The following is a 24,173-nucleotide window of genomic DNA, read 5'->3' as shown; positions in this document are numbered from 1 at the left end:
AGCTGTTGATTTAAAAGGTTCTCTTGTGTTATTACATATAATATTAACACTGAATTGTCGTCTTACCTCCTCCATTCTTCCCACACAGGTATGGGAATCTCCAGACATTCCCCAGTCCAATAGCATAACCCACACATGACATGAGGAAGTCAAATCTTCCCTTCCATGTGTCTCGTTCTGTGTCTACAGGTCTCTTCTTCTGCACTTTAACCACTAAGGTTTTAGGTTTATCATTGGTGATGGGGGCCTCACTAAGTTCTGTCGAAATATGTCCATCGGCCACTTTGGTTCCATTAGTTGCCATGTCTCTTGGTTTGGAGTGGCTGTGCCTGGTAGCCAGACGGGAAATTTCAGCACCAGTCCACGTGGATAGCAGTTTCGCGGCTCTGTCTTACTTCACTAGGGGGACGAAGATGTTTTGAAAATTTTAGGAGTGGATAATGACCAAACTGGATTATATGAAGAGATGTACATCTGGAAGACATAAGATTAACATTTAATGTAACATAGAAAAAAAAAATTCTAACACAAATGCAAAGTTAGTGGAAATATAAGAAGATATAGTAAAACATATACATACACAGAATCAAGAAATTATAGAGAGAAGGTTTGTTTTATTTTGATCTCATCACATCTTTAATCTTATGTATATATACACAGTATGTATAGAACATTATTTGCTTGTTATTTCAACTGGCAGATCATATTTACATACTCTGTAGTGAATCCATGTTTTATAAGAAGACCCCTAATCTCAAAACAGTATAATTAGGGATTATTCTAGCATCAGTGACTAATAATAATAATCTACATTGTATTAAAGACAGGAGGCGAATATTTGCTTTAACCTTCTTTACTGTAACCTCCCAGCAGCAAAAGAAACTGTTAAACAATTAAACAAAACACAAAGACAAAAAAAATGACCCCTTACACATCTAGATATTAATATATCTGTTGGACTCCTCCCATTCCTCTTTCTTGATGCAGCCAATAACTTGAAGTCAACCGTGTAAACCAGAAACAGTTTGCAGAAACACAAAGCGTAGTCAACCATGTAATCAAAACAAGGGTGGGAAAATATTTGTCTTCTGTCTTTAACCCTTTAAGACCGGAGGGCGTACTATTACGTCCTTTTTAAAGCGGCTCTAAACGCCACAGGGCGTAATAGTACGCCCTCCGGTTTTATTTCACTTACCCGGTCGCCGGCGATCCCACGCCGGCGGTTGGGGGTACTCCCAGGGAGCCCCCCGCGGCACGTCTGCCCTCTTCAGCCCCCCAGGGCCATGTGAGAGTGAGGTCCTTGCGAGGACCTCACAATCACATGGCCGGGATAGCTGGCTGGTGCATTGCCAGCAGGGGGACTAACTGTAATGACAGTTAGTCCCCCTGCTGGCTGAAATCAAATAAAAAAACTGTTAAATCAGTGTAAAAAAAAAATATATATATACTTAGATCATATATATATATATATTATTATTATATTATAATTATATATATATATATATATTAATATCAAATTACGCCGTAGACTGATACTGATTATATATATATATATATATAAATACAAAAAGAGAAGTCCTGCGCTTAAGCTGCAAGGACTACAACACACATCAGCCCCAATATATAGTAAAAACCAAAGAAAAGAAAATGTTACTTGCGCTTTTTCCTTAATCCCTATGTACATTTAGACAAATGGAGGTCATTTAGTTGCTCCAATGGCCATTGGAGGGATGCCCGCCTGCCAACGTCAAGGCAGACCCCCCCTAAGCGGGTCCTAACACTGACCCTTCAGCCTGCTTCCTTGAGCTTCTGGCAAAGATATCTCTAATGAGACAGAAAGGGGTATTTTTTGTTACAATGCTGCTACCCATCCCATGTGTTCCCTATTAAGGGTTAATAAGTAAAGGGGTGTATATAAAAAATACCCCTTTCTGTCTCATTAGAGATATCTTTGCCAGAAGCTCAAGGAAGCAGGCTGAAGGGTCAGTGTTAGGACCCGCTTAGGGGGGGTCTGCCTTGACGTTGGCAGGCGGGCATCCCTCCAATGGCCATTGGAGCAACTAAATGACCTCCATTTGTCTAAATGTACATAGGGATTAAGGAAAAAGCGCAAGTAACATATATATATATATATATATATAATTATTGTTATATATATATATATTAATATATAATATAAAAAAAAATATGTAATTACGTAAAAAAATAAAATATTAAAAAATATATAGATGTGGGGGGCGGGGCCGAGCCGCAGAGCTGAACGGCAGCAATTCATATCAGCTCCTGCAACAAACGCCTGAAAAAGCATGAAAACTATAAAGAAACGGCACCTAAGAGCCAGATTAGGGCCACCAAGCGTGAGGGGAAACCGGGACATACAATATGGTACCTTCCAAGCGACGACCGACCCGACATACACCCCACGAGCCGGTGAGGCCTACTGGCATGGCAGGCATGGGAGAGCTTGCCGCCCTCCCGCCGCCGAGAACGAAGGGAACACAGGCACGGAACCCCCGTTCCCCCCCCTCTAGACCGGCGGGGGATATCCCGGTCCTACTACATGAGACTAACCAGCCACGCAAGGCCCAAGCAACAAACTCACAAAGTCCAGTGACGGCGGGCGGAGCCCACAAAATGGCGGGCAGCCAGTGCTCCAATGTTGAGCTCTTGATCCAGAGGGAAACGAAGCTCAGGTATGACCGCATATTCCAGGCACTCTGGGAGAAATTAGAGGCTCTACTGATGCCCCCACAAGTCGGAGCTTCACCCAGCGATGTGCTGCAGGGTCGGAAGCGCAAGAGCAAGGCGACAAGCGGGACAAACCCCATTTTCACCACGAACACTCACAAGAAAGGGTCCAACCCAACAACGCCCAAACGGCGCAATACTGCCACCGGACACAGCCAACATAAAGCTCGCATACCCAAGAGGATTCTTGTGGTACAGCGCCGCAGGCAGCCCCGCCGGAGAGCATCAACCCAACGCAGACCCAAGCACGGTAAAGCCCAGCCAGACAGAAGGAGAAGATGGCGGACTGTTAAGTCTGCACCGGCAGATGCCACTATTATGCCGCAGCTGAGCCACTTACCCATCACAGGGACAGTTTCACAGACGCTCCATGCCTGCACACAATCGCCTGCAAGGGCCTCCCGCAAGCGGCATCCTCAGGAAGCCGGGAAGCAGTTCCCTACGGCACCATCAACGGACCCACTGGACTCAGCCTCACGTAGGGGCATCGGATAGGCTGACTCACCCAGACCACACACGTAGCCCCATGTAAGGGGACGGGCGGGGACTGGACTCTCTGGTCGAGGCCACCTTACTCACACCAATGTAAAGCCCACTATTTACACTTCTCCTCACTTGCTTTGGAGACCCTTTTTCTCAGGACATCTCCACATAAGTATCGTGTTGGCAACCAAGTAACTCTTATGTCTCTAATAGCATCTCCGGTGACACCCTTTATATGTGCCGGGTAGACAACTAGCAATATATAGGGAATGTCCTACAGTTGCAACCTGCAATATATCTTACGCGTTCTATAATCCTGTTTTCCTGCTATAAATTTATAAGCCTGTTACTTAACCTCGTTGTATCATAAGTTGTGTATGTATTACGCGCTGAGTTGTGTGTTGCTTTTTGTTTACTTAGCAAACAATTGTATGCATGAGCCTCCGTATAATCGTAATGACGCATCACGACCATAGCTAATAACACAGACCAACTGTTGTTTTATGGCACACTGCTCTGTCTAATTGTCTACCCCACCTGTCCTGATAAACAGAGCAGGGAAAGGTGCCTGAAATATCGATGCAGATATGCATTCTTAAATACTTATTTAACGTGATAACGTACTATATTGACTACTCACCCATGCAATGTTAGAACTCTAAGCCTGAAAATTAATGCTTTAACCTCTAGGCCTGCTCGTATGCTATTTCAGTTACTGTCATTTAATCTATTATTGTTACCTAATCAGAGTAATACTTGTTTACTAATAATATAAAATTGTGCATATTATCTTTTTGCCATGTTTGACACTGAAAGAATCTTTTTCGCTTGTGACTGCTGTTGTGGCAAATCAAGCTCGTTTGTATCACTTGCACAAGAAAAATAAAGAATTAAAAAAAAATATATATATATATAGATGTGTTTTATTTCGTTCTAACTGTATTGTGATATTAATATATATATATTTATATCAAAATACACGTAGAACAAAATAATATATATATCTATATACATAAATATATACGTATATATCACTATATATATACCTATATATAAATAAAAATATTTAAAAAAAATTATATATATATATATATACGTATATATACACATATGTATATATATATATATACATATATTAATTCTACGCATATATTTATGTAATAGTTTTACATAATTAGGTATCCTAATTAATTACAATTAGCGGGACTTGCCTGACAACCGATGCCGAAAGTATAGGGAATTAAATTTGCTAGCACTATATTTAACCCTATAACTTTCCAAGACACCATAAAACCTGTACATGGGGGGTACTGTTTTACTCGGGAGACTTCGCTGAACACAAATATTAGTATTTCAAAACAGTAAAATGTATTACAACCATGATATCGCCAGTAAAAGTGACTTTTTTTGCATTTTTCACGCACAAACAGCACTTACACGGACGATATTATTGCTGCAATGCTTTTTACTGTTTTGAAACACAAATATTTGTGTTCAGCGAAGTCTCCCGAGTACAACAGTACCCCTCATGTACAGGTTTTATGGTGTTTTCAAAAATTACAGCGTCAAATATAAGGCTTGTGTTTAATTTTTTTCACATTAAAATTCGCCAGATTGCTTACGTTGCCTTTATGACCCTATCAGGGCCGGACTGGGAAAAAAATTTGGCCCTGGCATTTTTCAATCAGAGCTGCCCCCTATGAAGCACGCCACCTCTCAAAGTGAGCATGTTAGTTCAATGCGCAGAGCCCGCTGAAGAGCTCTGGCATTAGAAAAAGGCCCTGAATTTGTTCTGCGCAGCGCAAGCAAATTTAATAACATGCTTGCGCTGTGTTTGCTTTTAAATTGTCTCTGGTTTCTCCAGATGACAAAAGGCCAGTAAATTGTCTCTGGTTTCTCCAGATGACAAAAGGGCCAGTAAAGTGCATGGTGCATATGTTTGGAGCCTGCTTGTGGGATTGCGTGTGTGTAGAGTGTGGTGTGGTATTGTGTAAATAGGTCAATTTCATTTGTGTTTGTGGAGTAATATGTGTGGCTAGGGGCTGTAGAGAGTGTGTGTATAGGGGGTATAGTGTTATAGGGGATGTAGCGAGTGTGTGCTTACGGGCTGTAGTGTGTGTGTGTATAGGTGACGTAGTGTGTGTAGGGGTTGTAGAGAGTGTGTGTGTAGAGGATTAAGAGTGCATATAGGGTAAGGGATCTAGCGTTTATCTGGAGCGTAATGTATGTAGTGGTACAGTGTGAGGGGTGCTGTAGTGTGTGTGTATGTGTATATATATATATATATATATATATATATATATATATATATACAGGGAGTGCAGAATTATTAGGCAAGTTGTATTTTTGAGGATTAATTTTATTATTGAACAACAACCATGTTCTCAATGAACCCAAAAAACTCATTAATATCAAAGCTGAATATTTTTGGAAGTAGTTTTTAGTTTGTTTTTAGTTATAGATATTTTAGGGGGATATCTGTGTGTGCAGGTGACTATTACTGTGCATAATTATTAGGCAACTTAACAAAAAACAAATATATACCCATTTCAATTATTTATTTTTACCAGTGAAACCAATATAACATCTCAACATTCACAAATATACATTTCTGACATTCAAAAATATAACAAAAACAAATCAGTGACCAATATAGCCACCTTTCTTTGCAAGGACACTCAAAAGCCTGCCATCCATGGATTCTGTCAGTGTTTTGATCTGTTCACCATCAACATTGCGTGCAGCAGCAACCACAGCCTCCCAGACACTGTTCAGAGAGGTGTACTGTTTTCCCTCCTTGTAAATCTCACATTTGATGATGGACCACAGGTTCTCAATGGGGTTCAGATCAGGTGAACAAGGAGGCCATGTCATTAGATTTTCTTCTTTTATACCCTTTCTTGCCAGCCACGCTGTGGAGTACTTGGACGCATGTGATGGAGCATTGTCCTGCATGAAAATCATGTTTTTCTTGAAGGATGCAGACTTCTTCCTGTACCACTGCTTGAAGAAGGTGTCTTCCAGAAACTGGGAGTTGAGCTTGACTCCATCCTCAACCCGAAAAGGCCCCACAAGCTCATCTTTGATGATACCAGCCCAAACCAGTACTCCACCTCCACCTTGCTGGCGTCTGAGTCGGACTGGAGCTCTCTGCCCTTTACCAATCCATCCATCTGGCCCATCAAGACTCACTCTCATTTCATCAGTCCATAAAACCTTAGAAAAATCAGTCTTGAGATATTTCTTGGCCCAGTCTTGACGTTTCAGCTTGTGTGTCTTGTTCAGTGGTGGTCGTCTTTCAGCCTTTCTTACCTTGGCCATGTCTCTGAGTATTGCACACCTTGTGCTTTTGGGCACTCGAGTGATGTTGCAGCTCTGAAATATGGCCAAACTGGTGGCAAGTGGCATCTTGGCAGCTGCACGCTTGACTTTTCTCAGTTCATGGGCAGTTATTTTGCGCCTTGGTTTCTCCACACGCTTCTTGCAACCCTGTTGACTATTTTGAATGAAACGCTTGATTGTTCGATGATCACACTTCAAAAGCTTTGCAATTTTAAGAGTGCTGCATCCCTCTGCAAGATATCTCACTATTTTTGACTTTTCTGAGCCTGTCAAGTCCTTCATTTGACCCATTTTGCCAAAGGAAAGGAAGTTGCTTAATAATTATGCACACCTGATATAGGGTGTTGATGTCATTAGACCACACCCCTTCTCATTACAGAGATGCACATCACCTAATATGCTTAATTGGTAGTAGGCTTTCGAGCCTATACAGCTTGGAGTAAGAAAACATGCATAAAGAGGATGATGTGGTCAAAATACTCATTTGCCTAATAATTCTGCACACAGTGTATATATGTATATATATATATATATATATTTGGACGTATTGTATGTGTGAGAGGTGCAGTGTGTGTGTGTGTATGTAAGAGGGGTGCTGTGTGTGAGGGTGTTTTTTTCTACAGTCACATTCTAGGTTTCTAATTTTCTTTGTTAACTCACTGAGGGTTATTTTATATATTATATATATATATATATATATATATATATATATATATATATATATATATATATTTGGACGTATTGTATGTGTGAGAGGTGCAGTGTGTGTGTGTGTATGTAAGAGGGGTGCTGTGTGTGAGGGTGTTTTTTTCTACAGTCACATTCTAGGTTTCTAATTTTCTTTGTTAACTCACTGAGGGTTATTTTATATATTATATATATATAGATACATGTGTGTGTGTGTGTGCTGTATATGTGTGGGAGTGTGCTGTGTGTGTGAGCGAGGATGCTGTCTGTCTGAGGGTGCTGTGTGTGAGTGAGGGTGCTGTGTGTGTCTGAAGGTGCTGTTTGCTGTGTGTGTCTGGGGGTGCGCTATGTGTGTCTGGGTGCGCTGTGTGTGTCTGGGGGTGCGATGTGTCTGGGGGTGCGCTGTGTGTGTCTGGGGGTGCGCTGTGTGTGTCTGGGGGTGCTGTGTGTGTCTGGGGTGGCTGTGTGTGTCTGGGGGGCTGTGTGTGTGTCTGGGGGGGGCTGTGTGTGTGAGTGTATTTTGTATTTAAATTTAGATATATATTTTTTATTAATAATAAAAAGTTATACCCCCCCCCTTCTTACCTTTAGGGGGTGGGAAGCCGGGTTTCCATGGGGGGGTGCCTGATCCCTGGTGGTCTTAGTGGAGGTGAGGCAGATTGCTAAATATCCCCCCTCCCTTCTTACATCATGCCTGGGAGGGGGGATCTTTTCTGCAGCTTCCTTCCCTGGTGGTTCTAGTGGTGAGAGTGAACTCTAGCCCCTGCAGGCTAGAGTTCACTCTCGCGAGATCTGAGCGTTGCCGCGGTAACCACTTAGTCACAAACACTGGCCAAAATTGGCGTTTTTTGCATTTTTCACACACAAACAAATACTAACGCTAACTTTGGCCAGTGTCTGTGACCAAATGGCTACTAAAAAAGACTGGACATACCCCATTTGCAATACCTTGGGTCGTCTACTATTGCAAATGGTATGCCATCATAGGGGTAATTTTCATTCTTGGGCTACCATAGGATGTAAATTTGTTTCCTGGGCTACTATACAGTCTCAAAGGCAACGTAACCAATCTGGCGAATTTCAATTTCAAATGTAACACGCTATATTTGACCCTGTAATTTCCCAAAACACCATAAAACCTGTACATAGGGGGTACTGTTTTACACGTGAGACTTTACTGAATACAAATATGTGTATTTTATTGCAGTAAAAGCAAACAGTATTATGACATTGACAGTTAAAATGTCATGTAGAACTAAAAAAATCTAACAAAATCTTTTTTTCTCCAATTTTTTTCATATTAAATTATGTTTCATAGCTAAATATTTGATATTAAATGAAAGCCCTGTTTCCCCTGAATAAAATGATATATAATAAGGGGGGGTGCATTTAATATGAAAGAGGTGAATTACGGTTGGACAGACATATAGCGCAAATGCCAGGTTTTGTTTACATTTTGTTTCGTTCACAACTTGTACATTTGGCTGCGGTCTTAAGGGGTTAATAAAATTTAAATAATTTGGTCACTAAAGCTAGAATAATCCATAATTTTATGGCAAGTCCAGAGGCTTTATATTTGCTGTTTTAATGCCTGGAGAGTAAATGGAAAGATATATGAGATGTAGGTCAGAAGAAGAAGGTACAGAAAGAAGATTCCAATCAGATGAAGATAAAATGTCTGAAAGAACCACCGGCGACCATAGTGGAGGACGCGGCCGTGCCTAGTAACAAATGTGCACCAAAGAAAGCTTCAACACCCGAAGGTGCAAAAGCCAGCGAGCAATCATGGGACAGGAATCAAGATTATGAGGAAGAACATAAGAGACAAACAGAGGTCCAGATGGAGCCCGGAGATGGGAAGTAGAAGCGACATACCGTAATCAATGAGCAACACACAGAGAAAAACCTTCATACAATGGGTAATAGAAAAGCATACAGCCTCGGGTGTTAAAGCAATAGCATGGAAATCAAAAGCCATGATGTCAGAATCTCCGCAAAAAGAGGTGAAACAAAGCAGAAGTGCAAGTTTGGCAAGTGCAAGTTTGGCAGAGAAGTGCCAACACGGCAATTAAACCTGAATACTGAGGTTTAAGTTTAGAAAAAATAACTTGTACAGTTGTCCGAACTAATTAACAACTTTTGTTTTAAAAGAAGAACACAGAGAGTTCAATTATAAACATTTTAAATAATGATATAAATAGATAAAATTCAGCTTATATTTATTAGTATCTCCAACAAATGCAATACATACACATAGACTGCAGAACACATACACACACCGTCCACTAAACACACACACAGTCAGCTAAATACACACACACACATACTGCATTGAGGGGTGCAGTGTGTGTGTGTGTGTGTGGGTGGGTGGGGGGGGGGGTGCAAGTGTGCGTGTGGGGGGGGGCAAGTGTGTGAGTGGGGGGTGCAGTGTGTGTGTGTGGGGGGTGCAGTGTGTGTGTGGGGGGGGTGCAGTGTGTGTTTGGGGGGTGGGTGCAGTGTGTGTGGGCAGGAAGGGGTGCTGTGTGTGGGCGGGTAGGGGTGCTGTGCTGTGGACGAGTAGAGGTGCTGTGCTGTGGGCGGGTAGAGGTGCTGTGGGTGGTAGGGGTGAAAATACATTAAAAAAACAAAAAACAAAAGCTATATTAATTCTGTATCCCCCCCCCTCCCTTCCTCTTACCTTTGGTGAAGGGGGGTGGGGGGCACACAGCCATCCCTGATGGTCCGGTGGTAAGTATGTTTCTGGCAGCTAGGAAGCAGCTCTTCTGTCCTCCCGTGCGATGCTGTGTAGAGCGTTGCCATGGTAACGCGCGGCAACGCTCCACACAGCATCGCACGGGAGGATAGGAGAGCTGCTTCCTAGAGCCCTGCCCTCCCGACACGGAAGCAGAGTAGGCGCCTGCTGTTTCGGGCAGGCAGGTGCCTACTCTGCAGACAGCCAGCGGCCCCCTCTCCCAGCGACCTATGGCCGCGTGCCAACAGAGCGGGCCCGGCGTGCCACCTGTGGCACGCGTGCCATAGGTTCGCCATAACTGCTCTAGGCAATTTAATAAATATATTTAGCTAGGAATATAAGCATGCACAGATGTCTATACACTAGAGAAAAGCCAAACTGAAAAGTTACAGTGTATCTGATGTGATTCCCCTACATTCATTAACCCCTTAAGGACTGAGCCAAATGTACACGTTGTGAACAGAACAAAACGTAAACAAAACCTGGCATTTGCGCTATATGTCAGTCCAACCGTAATTCACCTCTTTCATATTAAATGTACCCCCCCTTATTATATATCATTCAGGGGAAACAGGGCTTTCATTTAATATCAAATATTTAGCTATGAAACATAATTTAATATGAAAAAAATGGGAGGAAATAAGAAATTATGTTATTTTTTTTAGTTCTACATTACATTTTAACTGTCAATGTCATAATACCGTTTGCTTTTACTGCAATAAAATACACATATTTGTATTCAGCAAAGTCTCACGTGTAAAACAGTACCCCCTATGTACAGGTTTTATAGTGTTTTGGGAAGTTACAGGGTCAAATATAGCGTGTTACATTTGAAATTGAAATTCGCCAGATTGGTTACGTTGCCTTTGAGACTGTATAGTAGCCCAGGAAATAAATTTACACCCATAATGGCATACCATTTGCAATAGTAGACAACTCAAGGTTTTGCAAATGGGGTATGTCCAGTCTTTTTAGTAGCCATTTGGTCACAAACACTGGCCAAAGTTAGCGTTAGTATTTGTTTGTGAGTGAAAAATCCAAAAAACGCCAATTTTGGCCAGTGTTTGTGACTAAGTGGCTACTAAAAAAGACTGGACATACCCCATTTGCAATACCGTGGGTTGTCTACTATTGCAAATGGTATGCCATCATAGGGGTAATTTTCATTCTTGGGCTACCATAGGGTCACAAAGGCAACGTAAGCAATCTGGCAAATTTTAATGTGAAAAAAAATGAAACACAAGCCTTATATTTGACGCTGTAACTTTTGAAAACACCATAAAACCTGTACATGAGGGGTACTGTTGTACACAGGAGACTTCGCTGAACACAAATATTTGTGTTTCAAAACAGTAAAAAGTTTTTATTTATATATAGATATATATATATATATATATATAGTGATATATATGTATATTATTATGTATATAGATATATATATTATTTTGTTCTACGTGTATTTTGATATAAATATATATATTTGATCAGTATCAGTCTACGTGTAATTTGATATTAATATATATATATATATAATTATATATATATGAATAGTAAAATACACCTAGACAGTGTATGTGTGTGTATGTATATGTGTATATATATACTTAGGATCATATGTATTAAGGCCGTTTGGCCTGTATTTGTGGGAGGGGCTTAAATTAATTCACTCCCCTATACCTAACTCATATCGCTTGAGGTCAGGATCAGAATGATTTCCGCTTCCGGGTCATGCAGACGCCATTTTACCTGATTACTCCATGAGGTTTTCTAAGCTGAGCTGTGTCAGGAATCCAGCCACAGGCTTTTCCGGCCTACCGCCTTCTTTCTTCAATCCATCGCCGTGGATGGTGTCTAAGTGACTCACAAACCATAAGTCGACCTACCCGTTACGCCAGGCATCAGTCCCACGGCATCATGCACGGGTCAGGTCCTCACTTTACGGCTGCATTTTGTCTAAGTCTGTTCTAAAACCATTGCATGTTCATGCATATCATTCGTTTAAACCCCCTACCGGTCTTTGGGTGTACTACAGGCTTCTTAGACATTATCGCATTTCATGTACAAACCAACAAACCACTGCATTTTTGCCTACACACTGACCCCTACCGGTAATTCGGTGTACTACAGGCTTCTCAGACATTACTGCATTTCATGTACAAACCAACGAACCACTGCATTTTCACCTACACACTGACCCCTACCGGTTTTTGGTGTACTACAGGCTTCTTAGACATTATCACATTTAATGTACAAACCAACAAACCACTGCATTTTTGCCTACACACTGACCCCTATCGGTCATTCGGTGTAATACAGGCATCTTAGACGTTTTTTTGCATTTTCATGTACAAACCAATAAACCACTGCATTTTCACCTACACACTGACCCCTACCGGTTTTTGGTGTACTACAGGCTTCTTAGACATTATCACATTTAATGTACAAATCAACGAACCACTGCATTTTCGCCTACACACTGACCCCTACTGGTCTTTTGGTGTACTACAGGCTTCTTAGACATTATCGCATTTTATGTACAAACCAACGAACCACTGCATTTTTCACCTACACACTGACCCCTATCAGTCATTCGGTGTACTACAGGCTTCTTAGACGTTTTGCTTTTCATGTACAAAACAATAAACCACTGCATTTTCACCTACACACTGACCCCTACTGGTCATTCAGTGTACTACAGGCTTCTCAGACATTATTGCATTTCATGTACAAACCAACGAACCACGGCATTTTCGCCTACATGCTGACCCCTACCGTCCATCGGTATACTACAGGCTTCTCAGACTTTATTTCTCTTTACAAGCAAACAAACTAACTACAGCATTTTCGCTTTTATACTGACTCCTATCTGTCAAACAGTAGGATTAACCCCTTAAGCACACATGGCATGTGTGACATGTCATGATTCCCTTTTATTCCAGAAGTTTAGTCCTTAAGGGGTTAAAGGGTATTTTTACCATACAATCAGCATTTCTGACCCCTACTGGTCAACAGCAAAACTGTCTGTCATTTACAATTTACCAGCCAATATAAATTACACATAAGATTGTTTGAAACATAACCATAAATTAAACTCCAGCACGGGCTCAACTTCAGGTTTAATTCACAAATTTACATTTCACATCAAGACCAAAAGTGGTTCTATCAACACTGCCACCTACAGGTCTGTCAAGTACATTGCCAATTTTCATGGGGTTTTACAAACACCAAAACACTGACACCTATAGGTCAATAGACAAACATTTCACATACCAATCAGTATCCAACTACACTGCCACCTATCGGGCACTTGGCAGATCTCCAGTGCACTTGCATTTTGCAACACCATGTTCACTGACCCCTACCATTTAATAAGACATACAACAATTCACATAGCAAGTACTATATCAACATCTGGTATAAATACATATATTATTACACAATAGCAGACGCATCTGGATATACGTAACTGGTAATATAGTTCACATACATTTTTCACAGCACGCTGCTCACACAACAGACTTTCCCCTAGCAAGGGGACATACAACATACAAGGTGGGGACAGACCACTTTTTCACTTGTACATACGGCACTTAATGGGTTAAGATTGATACATATTTAACCAGTATGGCTACGATGTTTAATATTTACACATCACGGCACTTTACTTTTCACATATACTGTAAGTATTAAGATAAGCTTGGTCTATGCCATATGGTTTTATCCATTCAGGTTACAGTTACTACTAAAAAACCTATACGGATTGTCAGGTTCAATACCATACTACCAGGTACATACACCTGCTCATGTAGTTATCCATCTCTTACCTTCCCTGGAATAGTAATAGTGTACTGGCAATTAGGGTTCCAATAGGTATTACCCCCTATTTTATCTGCATCATGCTTCGGTTAGTGGTCCCGCTAGGCCAACACCCCGCCTCACACTCGGAGGCATACACCCCTCAGGCCACTCGTGAGTTAGCCGCCTCACATTGTATCATAGAGAGGGCCTCACCTGTCACTCCCCTTCCTATTTTCTGGTTACTGTCACCGAGAGGCCAACATCCTGCCACAACGTTCGGTGGCCACACAAAATCCCCTCGCGCCAAGCATAGATAGAGCCTCTCAAGCCACTTGGCAACTAGCAGGGCCTCACCAGTCACCAAAAAACACCAAGCCTAATCATTTTGCCTTACGGCTTAGCTAGCAAGCCAGTACAAAACCCCTGGGTGCAAATAATAATTGCAATCTTTATTGTTATTTAAGTATTTCTCAAAAAGATGGTGAAGAGTCACCTCTTCCTAGCACCCCGGCTAGAATTGATACACCTTCAAGCAGAGGAGATGTTGCTAGTCCAGCAGCAATCAGATCCTGGACGATCCCACACATTACCACCGACCATAGTGGTGACAAATCCCCTACCCTGCCACAGGAAAGCAGAGTTATTCAAACTCCTCCATACATCAACGGACAGCACGGAGGCAGGGGAAGGCCCAGCTACACCAACTCAGTTTACACCCAGGCCATGCTAGCCTCACTCATAAACTCATGAGCCCAAAAATTTATGACAGACTGGCAATCTCGAGTCGGGTCACCACAGCCCTCACAAGGCTGGGCCTCACGCTACTGTACAACCAGCACCAACCGAAACTCGGTTACCTGGTACAATCAATTCTTATGACACACAAGACGTTAACCCTGCACGTATGATCCCAGCACATTGGGGAAGCAAGGCATATATATGTATGATGATGTATCTGTGATGGTCAGATCCAAGGATTCCAGGTAAATCGGGAACTGACCATCCCTTGGTTGGGTTGGCATGTGGAATATGTAGAGATGTTTATTTGTGCAGGTACCCATACAGAAGGGATTTTGTCCCAAACAAATGGACGAGCACTCTCAGGCTCCAGGTACCAGCACCTCTGAACTACCAGAGACAATTGATATGAGTAGTTGCATTGCATATAGACTGTTGCATATATGTTCAAATGGTTCAGGGCACATGACAAACCATGTGTCCCAATACAACTTACAAATAACGTACTCACCATCTGTACACACCAATGCATTTTCTATACTCCTGACTCATCACCCTTCCAGACTTGTAGTAGATTTACTAAAGCTCTGGAGCTTCAAAGGGCTCCCATACAGGTATCATAAATACACCTTCAAGGAATATAGCATGCCCTCACTTACAGTCAGCACAACAGAACCATTGGCTGTAAACACACTCATAGCCAAGATTTGCAGAGGGGTCTTCCAATCTCCACCATTTACAGCATGGCATCAAACACAATCACATTGGTATTGTCACAAGGAAATCTTCCCCTCAACAAAGACTAACCATAGACTTATTGACACCACACACCTCCGCTACCCCAAGTCTCAACTCCCTCATACCCTCCGAGGAGTTTCCTTACTATACAACATCATTGATCTACCTTTACAGTTATCACTCAAGCAGGGCCGGTGCAAGGATTTTTGCCGCCCTAGGCAAAAGTAAAGTTTGCCGCCCCCCCCCCCCCCCATAACATCACAATGCCCCACCCATATGACCTGCCATGTTAACTAACGCTAGTGCTGCAGTGCTGCAGTGCCGCCGTGTTTACATTAAAAGGTCTGCAGGGACAGGATATAGACACCAGAACCACTACATTAAGCTGCAGTGGTTCTGGGGACTATAGTGTTTCTTTAATGTGAGGTAAATCAGAGATTAGTGCCACGAATAATATACTAGATTGCCTACTTACAACCAGATGAGGATGATGATGGGCTCTAGCTGCAGTCTGGCTCCACTGGTCTGGTGTAGAACAGGATCTCTGGAGGCTGTTTGTAACTGTGGTCACAAAAATCAATGTTCTGGGAGAACGGGAATCAGCTCCATTTTTTGGGGGCCCTTTACTCGGCTCAAGGTCTGGGTCCCAGGGTCCACCTTCATGTTCCACCAATGAGTTTGTTCACAGGGGGTGGAGTGTGTAGGGGATGTCCTGATTTGTGTATAAGGAATGCATTGTGTGAATCTGTGTTTGTATGTATAAGGGCTGCAAGGTGTGTTTCTGTGTATGTAAGGGATGAAGTGTTTGAGTCTGTAAGGGGTGCTTTGAGTGTGTGTAAGGGGTGCATTGAGTGTGTGTAAGGAATGCATTGTGTGTTTCTCTGTGTGTAAGGGATGCATTGTGTGTAAGGGTTGCATTGTGTGTGTAATGCATTGTGTGTTCTTCTGTGTGTAAGGGGTTCATTGTCTTTGTGTGTAAGGGGTGCATTGTGTGTGATTGGGTGTGTGTGTGTGTGTGTGTGTGATGGATGTTAATCTCTTCCCCCTCCCTTGTCACTCTCTTCTCCCCCCTCCCTTGTTACCTCTCATTCCCCCTCCCTCCCCTGTCACTCCCCCTCCCTCGCCTGTCACTCCCCCCTCCCTGTCAATTTCTCTCTCCCGTCAATTCCCCTCCCTGTCAAAGTCTTCCCTCCCTGTCAATTTCTTTCTCCCCCCCTCTCTGTTAGTTTCCCCCCGTTAGTTTCTTCCCCCCACCTCCCTGTTAGTTTATTTCCCCCACCTCCCTGTTAGTTTCTTTCCCCCCTCCCTGTTAGTTTCCTTCCTCCCACCTCCCTGTTAGTTTCTTTCCCCCCTCCCTGTTAGTTTCCTTCCTCCCACTTCCCTGTTAGTTTCTCCCCCCGTTAGTTTCTTCCGCCCCCCTCCCTGTTAGTTTCTTTCTCCCCCCAGTTTCTTTCTCCCTCCTCCCCCTGTCAGTTTCTTTCTTCCCCCTCCCTCCCTGTTTCTTTCTTCTCCCTCCCTCCCTCCCTCCCTGTTTCTTTCTTCCCCCTCCCTCCCTCCCCTCCCCTCCCTCCCTGTTTCTTTCTCCCCCTCCCTCCCTCCCTGTTTCTTTCTTCCCCCTCCCTCCCTCCCTCCCTGTTTCTTTCTTCCCCCTCCCTCCCTCCCTCCCTGTTTCTTTCTTCCCCCTCCCTCCCTCCCTCCCTGTTTCTTTCTTCCCCCTCCCTCCCTCCCTGTTTCTTTCTTCCCCCTCCCTCCCTCACGGTTTTTTTTTTTCCCCCTCCCTCCCTCACGGTTTCTTTCTTCCCCCTCCCTCCCTCCCTGTTTCTTTCTTTCCCCTCCCTCCCTGTTTCTTTCCCCTCCCTCCCCTACCTCTGTTGTAGCGCAGTGATGTAACCACGTAGGTTACGGAGCGACGCAAAAGTGGTCGGAGCAATTCAGGTACCCGGAAATCCCAAGCCGACGCTCTGAGTTACGGAAAACACAGCAAAAGTACCTATCCGTGGAGGGTGTGTGGAAACCAGCTGATGTATTGATCAAGCCCAGGCAGGGGCACCACAAAGCGTTTGTGAGTAGCAGCTGGATCTGCATATGCTCACTTTCTTAACCTTGTTAGAAGCTATTTTTACTATTATTGTTTTAATTTAGGACTCCAACCCTTGAATGTGGATAGGAGTGTTTTATGTTTAGTGTGTATAATAAATGTATTGAAGTGTTACTGTGCTTCACTATCATATGTTTTTATTTCCATATATACGTCTGAGTTTAAATAATCCCAAGATCCTTCTGGGAGTTTGGATTTGATTTTGCGCTCCACCTGCATATATTGTTCATTTTATTTGTGTGTGGTTTGGGTACACACAGGTGTGTAGCAGCTAACAATTATCAAAATACTAAAGATATTTTTACATTTGGGTGGTGAGGGATTGTTCACACATTTTTGTCTCTCCCACCCTGCACTTGTATTGTATATTGGGCAATTTTCCGTTAGCGCTTTTATACCATTGATACAATTTTTTTCTGTTGTAGCGTGGCCGAGCTCTGTATGTTCTGGCCCGGTAAAGGGAGCTTTTGTTTCCTGTACCCGGCCGGACTAACAGGAAGTGCACACTCAGTGTTCACTTCCTGTTAGTCCGGCCGGGTACAGGAGACAGATGCTCCCTGTACCGGCGGAACATACAGGGCTCGGCCACGCTACAGTGAGGGAGTGACAGGAGGGAGCGCTGAGCGCTTCCCTCCTGTCAGTCCCTCTCCTCTGGCTGCGCCCGGGTGGTGCGCCCTCATGGACGCACCAGCCCAGGCAAAGCTGCAGCCGTCTGAGGCTCTCTGCAGAGCGCTCGGGTGGCTGCAGCATGAGGGGGGCCGGCGCTCCTGGCGGCGCCCCTTCACAAGGGGCGCCCTAGGCGGCTGCCTAGTCCACCTAACAGGTAGCGCCGGCCCTGCACTCAAGCATGGGTTAAAGCTTGGTTAAGTAATACCAATATCATCAACGCAGTAAACGGCTACCATCTACCCTACACACTGGCACTTACATGGCATAAAATGGGCAATCCTTTCCCCGCTAAACTTTTTGGGCTACAGTTTAGCCTACTATTGATATTCGCAGATACTCTGTGCTGGTTATGATAACATATCCAGAGGCCTTACAGTCATACACTATCTAGAAGACTTCTTGTTGATCAAAGATGACATTTTTCACTAGAAGCCTCATGGCAGCTTAGTCTGATTGACCACTTGGGCGTCCCAGTACCCCATAAGAAACAGAAGGCCCAGCCACTATCATCACATAACTGGGCATACGACTTGAGTCACAAGTTACCACAAGACAAATAGGGAACATTCTCAACTACATCAATCACTACCTCCTGCTTAGTACTTACAACTGTAAGGAACTATAATCCCTGCCAGGTTCCTTAATTTTGCCATGCCAATCATACCACAAGACCACGATTTCACATCCAGAGTACGTTCCCCTTTTTTCCACACTTCCAACATGACGATCAGAGGATATCCCTAGACACCCCAGCAACAGCAGACCTGCACATGGGGGGGGGGGGGGGGATTTCTTAACCACTTGGCTTGGTAAAAGCATGTTCCTTCCAGGATTGTCTGACACTTTTCCAACCAGATGGTCAGACGCGGCGTCTACCACGGGTTTGGCAGCAATCTACCAGGAACGATTGCTTTGGAGCTGTTGGCCATGGCATCCAGGTTTGGAAATGTTTCCACCACCTCAGCCCCTTTGGGGGATCTACCCCATTGTAGCAGCTGCTGTGGCATGGGGTAAATCATGGTCAGGGTCATCAATTCGTTGTTACTCAGCCAACTAAGCACATGTCATATCATCAACAAACGCCACTACTTATCCATAAGGTCATGATAATTCTGGGGAACTCACTTGGTTGGCAACTTATCACATTTCTTTTACTTTCATGTACCAGATGGGGGTATACATCCCTGCCGACAATTGTCTAATTTATATTCCAGGCATGTTCATCATACGCTTACTACAGCCGCCCATACAGTTACGGACACTCTTTTGTTCCAGAGACAAAATCATGGATTAGACATACTCATGCAGCATTGCATGCACTATCCCACCTAGCACTTCCGTCCCATACTTGTAGAACGCATAAAACAGCTTTTCACCTGGCTTAAAGAATCTCACTGGAACACGACATAGCTCAACCTGTGTCATAACATTTCTCCTAGGTTTTGCTTCTTTTTGCCACCTTAAACTTAAACTATCTCACACACCATTAATTATATATTTTACAGGCATTCAACAACACAGGATAACCTATGGCTAAAACTACCATAACTTCATGCTATCATACCAGACAAGAATATACTCAGAGATTTTCAGGAATCCATCCCCCCACGTTCCTCTCAGAGATTACCAATAGCCATCCAACTTTTCATCCTTATCGGACCTATTAGATCTACAACCATTCAATTATAATACCAAGTCGGCCATTACCAGCCATGCACATTGCCTTGTATGCCTTTCTCAGGCCAGAGAATCCACTAGCATCATCACTACTCAGACAGATCATTGTCTTCAACGATCCCACGGACGTAAACACATATATCATTACCTATTGACTCTACCACATTCCGAAACGAGTCAACACGCACCACACGACCTCACTCTCACATGGCCAGGGGGGGCTTCAGGACATTGGATGTGCCACGGGGGGCTTCCTGGAAGTCCCCCCAACCGCGATCGCCGGTGTGGGATCGCCGGCGACCGGGTAAGTAAGAAAAAAACGGAGGGCGTACAATTACGCCCGGCGGCGTTTAGAGCCTCTCAAAATAGGGCGTAATTGTACGCCCTCCGGTCTTAAAGGGTTAAAGATCACTCCTGCATTTGCTGAGTCACAACAGGTAATAGAAGAGACATTTAAGAGGTTTTCACCATAATCACTGCAATGAAATGTAGCGGTTATGGTGCAATAAATGGAATGGTCATATAAATGGAATCTGTAAATTTGGGTAAGGGAGTCAGGCTACTTTTCTAGCAGACAACAGTTCCGAATGATTGTCACAGAACAGGAACAAAGTATATTTTTTCTTCAGGTAATATATTAAAGTGTGTGTGTGTGTGTGTGTTATCAAGGGTCTGCACACACCTAAACATGCATACATTATAGGGTGCTGCAGAGAGGTCAATTCATACAACATACACGATCCATCGCACTCACCCATTCACTAAATAGCAGTTTCAAGTCCCACAGAATGTAATCGTTTTATTTAAAAACACCTCACCTAGGCAAAAAATAATGGGGGTTTAGTTACAGTATATGATGATATATTGCATTAGCCTGCCACAACGTCAACGCACCCCATTCTTGGCAGGTCCTACTCTAGCAGCCTAATGCCTGCTCATATGAGATTAATCCACTTACTGGGGGAAAGCTTTCTGCTGGGACTCTCTGCAGGTCAATGTTAAATAGGGCATTATTTGTTGCCTAGGTGAGGTGTATTTTGTTAAGTCAAACTACTAAATTCTGTGTGAAATAGCTGTTTAGTGTCTAATTTTTGCATAAGCAAATGAGGCTTGCTCTGCACTTTCACTGCTGAAAGCAGTGACTATAGCCAGGCTTTATAAATTACAAAAAAAAAAAAAGTTAAAACAAACTTCAATTTAAAACAAAGACATTACCAGTTAGTTAAATGCTGCACTTCGGGAATAATAACCACTGTAGCGAACTGAGCAGATCATGGTGGTTGGAGTGTTCCTTTAACAAGTATTATATTGTTTAATGATACGGACTATAACCCAAGATTAATTATTCTCTTTGCTGGAATCCATTGGGATAAATATATTTTGAAAGTCTTTATACACCAGTAAGAATAGAGGCAAGATGAACTTCACATACCGTATAGGTAATTAATCCCTTATTGTGTGGTATAACTTTACTTTACATTTATCATGTCAGCAAGACTTAATCCTGATCCTACTTTCAAAACTGTCCAGCTATGCGAATAAGTAATTTGCACTTTCATCATTCTTTTAAAAAGACATTCAGTGGTTTGCATGATCCGCTTGCTTTAATCCAAATGTTTTTTTACATTTATTTTTTCATTTACCGTATTTATCGGCGTATAACACGCACCGGCGTATAACACGCACCTCATTTTTAGAAAGAAATTCCAGGAAATTTCCCCCCTCCCATAGTATTCCCCCCCCTCATCCCATAGTATTCCCCCCCCCTCATCCCATAGTATTCCCCCCCTCCCATCCCATAGTATTCCCCCCCTCCCATCCCATAGTATTCCCCCCCTCCCATCCCATAGTATTCCCCCCCTCCCATAGTATTCTCCCCCCCTCCCCTCCCATAGTATTCTCCCCCCCTCCCCTCCCATAGTATTCTCCCCCCCTCCCCTCCCATAGTATTCTCCCCCCCTCCCATCCCATAGTATTTCCCCCCTCCCCTCCCATAGTGTACTTCCCCCCCTCCCCTCCCCCCATAGTGTACTCCCCCCCCCTCCCATAGTGTACTTCCCCCTCCCCTCCCCTCCCCTCCCATAGTGTACTTCCCCCCCTCCCCTCCCATAGTGTACTTCCCCCCCTCCCATAGTGTACTTCCCCCTCCCCTCCCCTCCCCTCCCCTCCCATAGTGTACTTCCCCCTCCCCTCCCCTCCCATAGTGTACTTCCCCCCCTCCCCTCCCATAGTGTACTTCCCCCCCCTCCCCTCCCATAGTGTACTCCCCCCCCTCCCCTCCCATAGTGTACTTCCCCCCCTCCCCTCCCATAGTGTACTTCCCCTCCCCTCCCATAGTGTACTTCCCCCTCCCATAGTGTACTTCCCCCTCCCATAATTACTTACCTGTCCTGAAGCGTGGGCCGGCTTCACAGCTTGCACCGCGGTACAGGAACTTTAATTTCATGTTCCGGTTTCCGGCGGGACTGAAAGGAAGTGTGCACACTATTGCGCACACTTCCTTTCAGTCCCTCCGGAAACCGGAACATGAAATTAAAGTTCCTGTACCGCGGTGCAAGCTGTGAAGCCGGGCCACGCTTCAGGACAGGTAAGTAATTATGGGATATCGGCGTATAACACGCACCCACGATTTTTCCCCTATTTTCAGGGGAAAAAAGTGCGTGTTATACGCCGATAAATACGATAATTCTTTATTTTAAACTTGTTTTCACATGTTGTAAAGAAAGTACTTGTACTAGATATATACATTGTAGTTCATCTTATAGGACAATCAGTATCATGTTAATCGTCAAGAAAAGTACTAGTATTGCAGGATAAAACTTACCAGGAAAGGTTAAAGGATCTTAACATGTATAGCTTGGAGGAAAGACGAGACAGGGGGGATATGATAGAAACATTTAAATACATAAAGGGAATCAACACAGTAAAGGAGGAGACTATATATAAAAGAAGAAAAACTACCACAACAAGAGGACAAAGGTTTAAAAATTATTTCAGGAAGTATTACTTTACTGAGAGTGTAGTGGATGCATGCAATAGCCTTCCAGCTGAAGTGGTAGAGGTTAACACAGTAAAGTTTAAGCATGCCTAGCTATACGATAAAGCCAGGGACTAATGGAAAATTGGACAGACTAGAGGGGCCGAACGGTTCTTATCTGCCGTCACACTCTATGTTTCTAGGCCACTGCCTTGGGGCGGCAGGCAGGAGAGAGGTGACATGGCTGGTAGGGAGATCAAAGAACAATGGGGAATTTGGAGGCATGTTCCTTAAACCAGTAAATGGTGCACAGACAACTGTCCATGTACCTGATCTAAAAGTTATTCATTAGACCAGGCAACCTTTTTCCATTGCTCTATGGCCAGGTTCTGATGCTCTCTATTGAAGACACTTTGGGCAGTTGACAGGGGTCATCATAGGCACTGTGACCGGTCTGCTATTATGCAGCCCTATACACAGTAAACAGCAATGCACTGTGTGTTCTGACACCTTTCTATCATGGCCAGCATTAAGTTTTTCAGCAATTTGAGCTACAGTAACTTATCTGTGGGATTAGACTAGACAGGCTAGCCTTCAATCCTTACTTGAAGCAATGAGCCATGAGCCATGAGCCCGACACCGGTTCATTGGTTGTCTTTCCTTGCAACACTTTTGGTAGGTACTAACCACTGCATACCAGGTACACCCCACAAGTCTTGCAGTTTTGGAGATACTTTGACCCAGTCGTCTAGCCATAACCTTTTAGCCCTTGCCAAAGTTACACAGATCTTTAAACTTGCCCATTTTTCCTTTTTCCAAAACATGAAATTCAAGAACTGACTGTTCACTCGCTGCCTAATATATCTCAATGCTTGACATGTGCCATTGTAATGTTGTGGCTGATCAGTATACATATATATATATGTCAGGGGGTACATTTAGGATTTAGCTTTCAGCAGCAAGGAGGGTAAATCTGGCACTGACCGAGTACATTTGAGTACTTGTCTGTGAAAAATTATAAGGTATGTGACGGACCGCCTACCACCCCGACTGGGTGCCTTCGTCAAACCATACTCCTAATGCTCGCCAAGGACCATCAGCACCACACTCGACACCATTACCACCGCAAACCCCACGAACCACCGCAGATTGGTTGGGCTTTCGCCATCCTCCACCCACCCTGGACCCAAGACCGTGCTCCAGCTTCCAGTGGGTGAACCTCTCCTTAGTCCAGAGAGCGAAACAGCAACAGGAACAGGAACAGCTCTTACAAGAGCTAGTGATTATACTCTGGGGAGTATAGTGATTATAGCAATCCCCAGAGAGTAGTTCTCCAATCCCCCAAACATGAGCCAAGACTTCATGAAGGGTAGAACAGGTCTGTTTAATGCAAGCCAGGCCAGAGGCACACCCCATGGACCTGATGCAACACAGGCACACAAAGAACACAAACCAATCAGAGCAATACAACAATGTCCGGCACTCCC

At 43.7% G+C, this 24,173-nt stretch overlaps 1 protein-coding gene across 1 annotated transcript in view; it reads right to left on the bottom strand.

Annotated features, from left to right (window-relative positions):
- SLC6A1 (solute carrier family 6 member 1) overlaps nucleotides 1-24,173 on the bottom strand; it is a 144,107-nt gene that overhangs the window by 32,355 nt on the left and 87,579 nt on the right. The window contains exon 2 of the mRNA XM_063426929.1: nucleotides 67-474. Within this exon, the coding sequence (XP_063282999.1) occupies nucleotides 67-304 (238 nt within the window). The 5' untranslated portion in view covers nucleotides 305-474. The remainder of the gene's footprint in view (nucleotides 1-66; nucleotides 475-24,173) is intronic.

The sequence above is a fragment of the Pelobates fuscus genome, chromosome 7 (genome assembly GCF_036172605.1).
Source record: "Pelobates fuscus isolate aPelFus1 chromosome 7, aPelFus1.pri, whole genome shotgun sequence".
NCBI lineage: Eukaryota > Metazoa > Chordata > Amphibia > Anura > Pelobatidae > Pelobates > Pelobates fuscus.
The sequence above is the reverse complement of the archived record's forward strand: the minus strand, read 5'-3'. Positions and strand labels throughout refer to the sequence as shown.